Source organism: Scyliorhinus canicula, chromosome 7 (genome assembly GCF_902713615.1).
Source record: "Scyliorhinus canicula chromosome 7, sScyCan1.1, whole genome shotgun sequence".
Lineage (NCBI taxonomy): Eukaryota > Metazoa > Chordata > Chondrichthyes > Carcharhiniformes > Scyliorhinidae > Scyliorhinus > Scyliorhinus canicula.
The window spans coordinates 43,147,363-43,157,476 of NC_052152.1; the positions used below are offsets into that span (position 1 = coordinate 43,147,363).

The window sequence follows — 10,114 nt, forward strand, 5'->3', positions numbered from 1 at the left end:
TAGTTTTATTTCATTGAGATCTTTAATAAATGTGTAACATTTCCTGAACAGCACTGAAGGATTTGAATTGTGGAAATTTAAATTGTTCAAGCATTTATTCACTCATGGAAAATCCTGCAGACATGGACATCATTTATAACAGGCATGGGGGTGGAGTCCACTGTCAAGACAGTAACAACTTTGGTTATGATTTAACATTTGAAGAAATCCCTGGGCATGTGCATGTGGATTGACAAATTCAGTCTGATGTAGTGGTTTAGAAAAGAAAAATCACAACAATCCAAATGAAAACCCAAAGCCTGGGAGGGTCTACATTAGTCAATTTGTTCTGGCTAAACAAGGCAGTAATACTGGCGGTTGTGATTTTTAAAAAATATGGTTAAGCATTTTAATTTGTCCCAAAACTGGTCCAAATGATTAGGTTGGCAACTAATTTAACTATCAGTTGGCAACAGGTCCAACTGAAGCACTGAAATGTACCGGATGTTAAATTTAGCAATTCAATGACAACTTTGAAATAAATACAAGAAAAAGCTCTACACATTCCACTAGCAAGTTCAAGTGATTCTTTTCCCTGATAAATGGTCATTTGGCCACAATTTCATGAGGTGTGGCCTCCTTCCTAAGGAAATGCTCAAATTTTCAAATCCTCCAAAATGTTTCCAGAACAAGAATGTGGACTAGTGCCCAAGAGAATAAAAGTGTTTCTACCCTTTTGATTTGTATAACAGCACGGAATTTAGACGTTGCAGCCAGCTGTTTAAATCAGGTAGATAAATTAGCCAAATGCGAATAAGGGGTGAAGTGTACAATGCAAAAGCATAAGCGCGTGCATTTATTTTTCGTAGTGTGTGTAGGGACAAACTGGAAGTGAGCAACCTGGTGTCCAAGAGATAATGCCAGTGGGATATTGGTCATTAGAGGGGCTAAATTGTGGATGGTCTTCATATGCTCAGGAGTTCCTAATGATAAAGAAAAACATCCAGAAAATCCTGAACCGGAGTGAAATCTGTAAAAATACATACACAAAGTAAATTCTAAAAGATGAACACCAAGATAATATTCAGTTTGTTCGACCTCAGTCTCAAGCTGACAATATATGATCAGTGCAGATTCAGCTGCTCAACCATCTCAGGACATTTGACTAGTTCAATCATGGTCAACAAATTCTCAAGATGTCAAACAGTCGCTTCGAAGAACAGAGTGCCAATTATTTAAGTTCAGAGGTCCACACTGAAGACTAATGTAGAATATCTATGAAATCCAGTATTAATCTCATTAATCAATGGAACAATTTGGAAATTTCAGTCATTCCTGAAAATTACAGATTACATAAAGGGATGGTGGAAAAGCACATTGAATTGGAATGTTCAAGAGGTCTTCTTTATTCACACACTAACCCATAGTCAACAGGTAAGATCTTAAGAGCATGCCTTTGTCAACTGTTGTGTTGATGAAAGTGATAGAGATTAAATATTTGAAACTGGGTGTTGAGACATAGCCATTGAGTTGTTTAAAAAAAACACCGCAAAAACAAGCATCCTACTTGAATAATGATGCTTCAGAAGATGGCAGTTTAAGGTTCATTTTGGAGAATTTAGTCCATTTGTTTTGGTGCTTCCCACCACAGGATGGTGTTTTACATGATCTGTCGATGCATGCCATAGCCAGTCATACCAGACTGGGAGGCTCCCTTGTTACTTCCCATCTGTAGGCCTATAACACTTTGTCCCTTTCGTAGCTGTTCTTCAGAAAATGCTCGCTTGTTACCCTGAGCTTTCCTATCAGAAATGAGAAGGGATTATTACTTCAGGCAATAAGGGACATAAATGAAAGTATTTCTAAATCATAGAGAACACATTTCCTTGTCTTGACTTTTTGTTTATATTCAAATCCGATGTGAAAGTATCTAGCGTGCAAAATATATGTTAATATTGCAAGAAAGCAGATTTTACGAATTTATGTTAAGCTTGAGAGATGGATATGTTGGCTTTGATTTAAAGAGATCGATATCAAAATACTTACTTATGGAACCAACTGGGGTCTCCATGATAATATCCGTCATCTTTAGTAACCGCTACACTACCTAAAGCCGTTAGAGTTCTTTGAACAGCAGCCAAATCCTTTCCTATACAAGAGAAAAGATTTTTATTTTTAGATATTGAACTTTAAGAATTTAAACCTTAAACACACAAGTGGCAGAGCAACATAAATCACAATGTATTTAAATGGATCAGCAAAATGGTAATTTATGCAAGTCTAATTAAACTTGAGGTTTTATGGATGCTTGATTGCAGACCTTTAACAGGGATGGCAGTGTGGCTAGCACTGCTGCCTCAGTGCCAGATTCCAGCCGTGGGCGACTGTGGAGCGTTTGCACTCTGTCTCTCCTCCGGGTGCTCTGGTTTCCTCTCACAGTCCAACAGTGTGCAGTGGATTGGCCATGATCAACTTCCCCTTTGTTATCAGTATAGGGGAGTGGGCAAAGGTTGGGTGCTCTAAATGGCCTCCTTCTACACTAAGATTTCTATGGCTCCAAGTACTGCAGTAATTCCGCATTTTATCCATTTAACAAATTTATAGTTGCTTCCAAAATTCTTAATTCATGCAAACAGAGCTAAATTCAAGTTCCGTATGGCTGAGGGATGTACATTTAGCATGTTTTAGTCAATTATCAATTTGCATTAAAAATGAACTGAAAGCTAATTATTTATCAGCATACACACTACAACTTCAGATCTATCAAGGCACACTACTAAGTTGTTTCAGTAGCATTTTGAAGATCCAGCAAGAGCTCCATTCAATTAGTCACCTCAGAATAGAATCAGAATCCTACAGTGCAGGAGGCCATTCGGCCCATTGAGTCGACACTGGATCCTGGAAAGAGCAGCCTGCTTCAGCCCACACCTCTACCCTATCCCTGCAACCCAGTAACCCCACCCAACCGTTTTGGACACTTAAGGGGACAATTTAGGCAATTAGGCCAATCCACCTAACCTGCACATCTTCAGACAGTGGGAGGAAACCCGAACATCTGGAGGAAACCCACACAAGACACGGGGAGAAAGTTCAAACTCAAGACACCGGAGGTCGGAATTGTACCCGGGTCCGTGGAGGTGTGAGGCAGCAATTATGGCCCACCCCAACATACCAATTATGGCCACAATTTCTTCCAATGCAATCCCACCCAATTATAATGCTCCTTTGTTAAGATGCAAAGTCAGCTTCTGTCACAATGAGCTTTGGATATCGGTCAACACTGAAATTATCAATGGCCAAAATAGAAAGCTACAGTGCAGGTTGAATAACTCAGTTTAAAACATACTGAATAAAAGGTTGATTGCATATTAGTACTCAATTCACTGCCATTTAAGTCAAAATTAATGCCATTTAAAATCAGAGCGAAGTATTAGTGGTGACTACCTTCCCACAAGTCTACAGTCTGGAAGATATCCATTGTAGCAACACCATAAGCTTCAGCAGCTTTCAAAAACTGAGAGATTTGTTCCATCTGTTTAAAGGCCATTTTGGATTCCTGGATTTTTTTGATTGGCTCCTGATCTTTTGGATAAAGGTGGTTTATAAGAGTACAAAGCAACTGAAGGAGGAAAAAAAAATTACATGAATACCACGTTAACCAAATATTACGGTTTCATTTCTTAGCAATGGAAAATGCCATTTCCACTCATTAGTCAGGATTGATTTTGGGAACAACGTTAGCTGCTTTCAAATAAAATGGGAAGAGACATTCGTAGGAGAAAATACAACTGCACGAAATGCCCTCCAAATTGCATGCAAATTTGGGTTTTCCTTCAAATTCACAGAGTAGAAAATATATGCATCTCCTTGCAGCAGAAAGGTCAGTGTTAAAATCAGCCAAAGCGCACACAGTACATTAGGTGGTACTCATGGCAAGCTGATGAGCATTGTTTGATAGGCCAAGGATTTTGCAGTTTTGGGCATGTTCCTAGGTTAGACTTTTTTTTTATTGTACCTTTCTCCAAAATACAGTTCAGGTCAAGTGTTCTCTTACATCATCACTACCATCCATTTCCCTCCTCTTTCAAGTCAGTTCATAGGATCAGGCAGGCTGGAGGCCTTAATCCCTCCAGATCTTGGTTCTTGCTACAATTGGGAGGAGTGGTAGGTGTTGAATCGGGGGTTGATCTGGCAGTTTTTTTTTTTAAATCCTCTTTTTCCCTTCTTTGGCATTGAATTGATCTTTGTTGGAGGTTCCTTTTCTTTGGTGCAGATCAACATGACAAGCACAGGATCAGAAGATGGCGCTTCCTGTTTGGAGGGCATGACATGATAATCTGGTGTTTGGCTATGTGATGTGCTGGTTCCACTCTATCATCATCTAATCAAAATGTCATCGTAACAAGATGGCTGACTGGTCCGGCCAATGAGGTGCTTGTATCACCCATAACTAAATGGACAAACTTGCCCTGCAAAAAGAGAAAACAATTCAGAGCTGATGTCCTAGTCAAAAGAATTTTAGTTGGGAACTTCCTGTTCTGAGAAGAGTGGTGGCATCATCTGCCATTTTGAAAAGATTCAGGACTACACAAGTATCTCGGCTCAAGAAACAAAAAAGTACTTGTTACAGATGACATGCAGTGTGAAGATTTGCTTGCAATATACTCGAATGGTTCCAGAATCATGCCTATGAATGGCACTCCAGGCGCATAAAATGATGTGTCAGTAGAGCATAGCCCAGTGCTGCTTTATCCAATACAGGTCTGTTTGTGCTGAGATGGCCAATTCCAGAATTTGACCTCACCCAAAGAGCATGGTTGTCTCTTGTGTGCAGTCTGGACCTCACGTATCCTCTTGGGATCTTCATTTTGGCTCGCTCTCTCTTCCTTCTCCTCCCCCCCCCCCAATTTAATGGGGGAAAAAAAAAGATAATCCAACAATCTGAATGAATTTCTTCCTTCACCACTCCTACAAGTATTCTATCCCTAATGAGCCAGGTCAGTCATTCTGGTTCATTAAAAAAGGAGTCCACTGGTCCGATTCTCCTGGCTGGAGTGGCTTATGAAGTATGGGCAGCAAGTTAACAGAGGTTAGCACTATGGCTTCACAGCGGCAGGGTCCCAGGTTTGATCCCCGGCTTGGGTCACTGTGCGGTGTCTGCATGTTCGCCCCGTATCTGCGCGAATTTCTTCTGGGTGCTCCGGTTTCCTCCCAGAAGTCCCGAAAGACGTGCTGTTAGGTAATTTGGACATTCTGGATTCTCCCTGCGTGTACCTGAACAGTGACGACTAGGGGCTTTTCAGTAACTTCTTTGAAATGTAAATGTAAGCCTACTTGTGGCAATAATATTTATTTATTTAGGATTTCAAATTGCTAATAGATTTGTTGGTCTAGATATTAGATCATTGGCTATTAAGCCTACCGAATATAGCAGTGTGTTAACTTGTTCAGCTTGTCTTTTTATCCAGACCAGAAGCAATGCAACTAAGGAATCTCATTCTCCATGGTCCCCAACTTTGTAACTGACCTGGGCCTTGAGAGCAGATTTATGATCCATGGTTAAAATATTGAAACTGCAGGTTTAGCATCAAGAAAGTTCTGAAAATCCAAGGTGACACCACCATATGCTTCTATGGCAAGGGTTTCCCCATGAATGCCGATTTCTGGGCTCCCACAGTAACGGTGTTTACAATCTTAATGCTCAAATTTTTCAACAATGGCTGCCTAGATCAACTGGTTTCCAGTTCAGTGCAACGTTCTCAGTTTGGTCTTAGAATGTTGAATGCTGGCCTTTTGTTAAAAATCAATCTGCATAACCAGTCTTTTTAAATTAAATATTTTTTTTGTTCGGAGCAAGTTCGACCATCACACGTTCAGGAGCCAACTTGGGAATAGAGCTGCTCAGATTGCAATTTTTGACCACTAAAGTATTAAATTTCTCAGGATTTGTGCAGTTCACCCCTGTTACGTCAGCTGACTATTCACACACTGGACTTCACAGGATTCAATGAGTCTTCTGCTGCACCCTTTCTTGGGAACTTCACTATGGTGAATTTCTTTTGTGTTTCTTCTTCCTCCAGTCTGAATTTTTCCTTCTGTTTTCCAAGATTTTAATTTTCTTCTGCAGTCTCAGGAGATGAAGTGGTTTGGTGTCACCCTATTGTAAGAGGATGTTCAGGTGTCAAGGTATTCATAGTCTTAGGTAGCTCAAGAGTAAGTATTAACTATTAGAAACTATATACATAGGAAGCCCAAGCTAGAGTTGTCTCGAGGCTTGCTTCGATACACAGCTGTGTCCAACACAGACCTCTAGGTGGGTCATGTGTTCTCTTTCATCACTATATGATCAGTGCTGGGCTTCATGTTAACACATATATGCCAGACCTTTACACTACAACATACACTTCTCCAAATAAATAAAGGGTGTTCCTATTGAACCCTATTCGAGTCCTAGTTATACCTAACTTTTATTACACAAGTCCTAGTAGGAAATCCCCTCCTCACCTTTCAATAAGTTAATCACTGTAATCTGTGCCAATAACAAGTTAATTTAAAAAAAAATCGACTTACAAAATTATTTTCCACAGCCAGCTTGACTAGTACTTCCTCACAGCACACTTTGTGCACACTATTCGCCATCATACTTGTTCCAATGATAAAGCCTCGACATTTATATGCTTCCACTTTTCCTCAACCAAGGACAACCCTGCCCCCCCCCCCCCAAACTAAAGTGTTTGACAGCTCTTCCGCTTAGTTCATTCTCTACACTTTTGATCATTCTTTAACCTCCCACAGAGCCGATGATACCAAACATCTCCCCACTTGCCTCCAGAATTGCAACACCCTGGGGATAGATACATGGACATACACATCCTCAAATTCATGTATAGGTGTCAAAATGAAGAGATCACTTCATATGGAATGACAGACACTTCATTAATTATGTTAAGTACTATTGGGCATAGTTCCCCAAATACTTGATTAAATGAACAAATCAGGAATGAAGTTCTCATTTCAACTAATGCATACGTTGGCAATAGTTTCTACAACTGTTATTCTTGACCACTTGCTCAGAATTAGGAACAAAGTCAAAATATACTTACTGCACCATTCATCAACCACTTCTGAAAGTGTACTTTTCCAGGATTTGGACGATTTGCATTCCCACCACATTGTGCAATGATCCAATCCACTAATCGTTCTTCCAATTCAGCATCGTATTTCTGCTCAATTTTTTGCTCAACCTCTCTACTCAAGCCATAGCTTGGTCCTCTATTGGCCATTTTTGAAGCCTAGAAATAGAAATATTCATTTAATAGCTTGAAAGCCACTCTACCCCATACCTGCATAAATCAAGAGACATAGAAGCGTGGTGCAGAATACAAAATTGCAGTGCTCACAGTTAAGATAGAAATTTCAATCTTCCCCTCCCCATTATACTCTGGGTCAGATCACTGCAATGAAGTTTCTGGATAATGACCAAAAGCAGAAATCCAAGGTCAGTGCACAGTTTAGATTATGGAGCCTTAATTGCAGTGTTAATGCAAAATTACATTTAGTGCTAAATGTTTGTACCCACTACAGAAGTTATCAACCTGCATTAAAAACTCCTCAACAACACGATACAAACGTACCAATTCCATTTACATCATATAGCCAATTTAAACAGAGTAATTTCCCCATAAAAGACAACATTCATCATCAGAGCACAATTTCAGGTCCTGGATCAGCTCAATAAGTGTTACATCAGTTCTCATTTGACCGGGGATTATATTAAAAATTTAAAATAACAGTAAATACGAACAAGGAGTTGATAATTCAGCCCTTAAAGCCTGCTCTGCCATCATGGCTAATCTGACAGTAACCTCAAATCTGCATCTCACATACCTCAGATAGCCCATCGCTCACCAAGAATCTATCCACCTCTACTTAAAAATATTCAAAGACTTCCACCACCTTTTCGGGAAGAGTCCCAAAGAGACAACCCATGACAGAAAAAAAATTCTCCTTCTTTGTCTTAAATGAACAACCCAGACTTATTTTTGAACAGTGACCCCAGGTTCTAAATTCTCCCACAAGAGGAAATATCTTCGACAAGTCAAGACCCCTCAGGATCTTACATTTCAATCAAGTTCCCTCTTACTCTTCCAAGCTATAGTGGATACAAGCCTAGTCTGTACAACTGTTCCTCTTATGACAACACATCCATTCCAGGTACTGGCTGGTTAACCTTCTCTGAACTGCTTACAACACACTTACATTTTTTCTTATTATGGTGACCAATACTTTGCACAGTACGCCAAATGTGGCATCTCTAGTGCCCTGTATAACTAAAGCATAACCTCCCTACTATTCTATTCACACAATAAATGACAGCATGATAATTGCATTCCTGAGGGGGAATGAGAGGGGCATGAAGTGTGGAGATCTTGAACGAAATGGAGGAATCAAGCTTGGCAGAGGAACCACTGCACAACCCAGACCTGATCGGACGGCTCCTCCTTTGTTGACAATGGCATCTGAAAAAGCAGGATGGGCAGTCACAGCTACACGTGATTGTGGCAAAGGGCTGTCTGCCCTCAGGGACATCTACTTATACAGACTCAAGGTACAGCTTTGGAGTTGCTCACCACCTGGCCAGTTATAGAAACAGAATACAGTGCAGAAAGAGGCCATTCGGCCCATAGAGTCTGCACCGACCCACTTAAGCCCTCACTTCTACCCTATCCCTTAAACCCAATAGCCCCTCCTAAGGGCAATTTAGCATGGCCAATCCACCTAACCTGCACGTCTTTGGACTGTGGGAGGAAACCGGAGCACCCGGAGGAAACCCACACAGACACGGGGAGAACATGCAGACTCCGCACAGACAGTAACCCAGCAGGGAATCGAACCTGGGACCCTGGCGCTGTGAAGCCACAGTGTTAATCACTTGTGCTACCGTAGCAGAGAAGAGGATTTCTCACTGCCACTGAAATGGGAAACTTACTAGAGGCCATGCAAGTACACCACAAATGTCCATCGTGAAGTGCAAGATCCATACAAAGGAAAATACCACAGAAGCGCAAGGAAATGCCCACCTGACAAAGCAGCCAAAGAGGCCACCTCACAATGCACTCCTCCAGAGGAACCACCACAAACATGCAGACTGGGAGCAATCAGTCTGACTCCAGACCTACAGACAATGCAAGGCAACTGCTCTCGAGGGGGAAAGTGGACATGGATTGAGGGATGAATGATGCTGTGAGATGGAGGCACCTGGAGACAGAGGGGTAACAAGCCAATTGCGCCACAAGCACCGATGTCCTATTTAGCCCAACAGATCCATTCATGGGAGCAACTGGTCCTGCAACAAATAAACGGCATGGTGCCAGAAGAGCTGGTGGGGCCGGGGATTCAAAAAAACTTGTCCAGTTGGCAGCAGACCGCTGTGTGGTCGGCAACAATAATCCCAACCTATCACAGTAATGCTCCAACGGAGGTCCCCTGCCGGACTACTCCAGCCTTTGCAAGTCTACTATATCTCCCTTCCTGCATGTCAAGGACACTCAGTTTTCAAGGTGGTGGAAGCCATCCCAACTAGGAGGGCTACGGCCAATCAGCCAAGGTGTGGAGGAGAAGTTGCCCCCAGGAATGGCACGTCTGGTTATCAGACCCAGCAGAAGAAGCTGGTTAAAGGCCTGGCCAAGGAATTGGAAGAGACTTGTGGCACAGCAACAATTGGAAATACGGCAGAGGGGGAAAGATCACAGCATGTTGGAAAACCCCAGATGGAGCAACTCATGGCGTTTATTAGAGAGGTGCGCCACCAAGAAAGAAGGGAGATGCAGGAAGACTCATGAACAGCGCGGCTGTGCTGCCCGCACAGCTTGATGGAAAGAGTCAAGAAGTGCTTGCAGGCACAGGGGGCTGGGAGAAGAAGAGGGTGGTATGTCTGACCACAGTAATCAGGTGCTGGCATTGGAGGCGGAACTCCTGGAGGACCTTTGCAAGTCATTAAGAGCAAAAGGTAGAGTAGGAGAACAGATATAGAAGGCAGAACCTGCATGTCGTTGGCCTGCCTGAAGGTGTGGAAGGCATATTGCTACAAGTAGTCTTGAGGATGCTGGCAGGACTGGTGGCAGAGGGGATGCTG

The 10,114-nt window shown here is 42.0% G+C and overlaps 1 protein-coding gene across 3 annotated transcripts in view; it reads right to left on the bottom strand.

Annotated features, from left to right (window-relative positions):
* tagln3b (transgelin 3b) overlaps positions 1–10,114 on the bottom strand; it is a 34,020-nt gene continuing 23,906 nt past the window's right edge. For all 3 annotated transcript variants that reach the window (XM_038801876.1, XM_038801877.1, XM_038801878.1), the window contains exons 2-5: positions 7,083–7,271; positions 3,424–3,598; positions 2,026–2,128; positions 1–1,781 (exon numbers count right to left, since the gene is read on the bottom strand). In XM_038801876.1, coding sequence (XP_038657804.1) covers positions 1,640–1,781; positions 2,026–2,128; positions 3,424–3,598; positions 7,083–7,262 — 600 coding nt within the window. In that variant the 5' untranslated portion in view covers positions 7,263–7,271 and the 3' untranslated portion in view covers positions 1–1,639. The remainder of the gene's footprint in view (positions 1,782–2,025; positions 2,129–3,423; positions 3,599–7,082; positions 7,272–10,114) is intronic.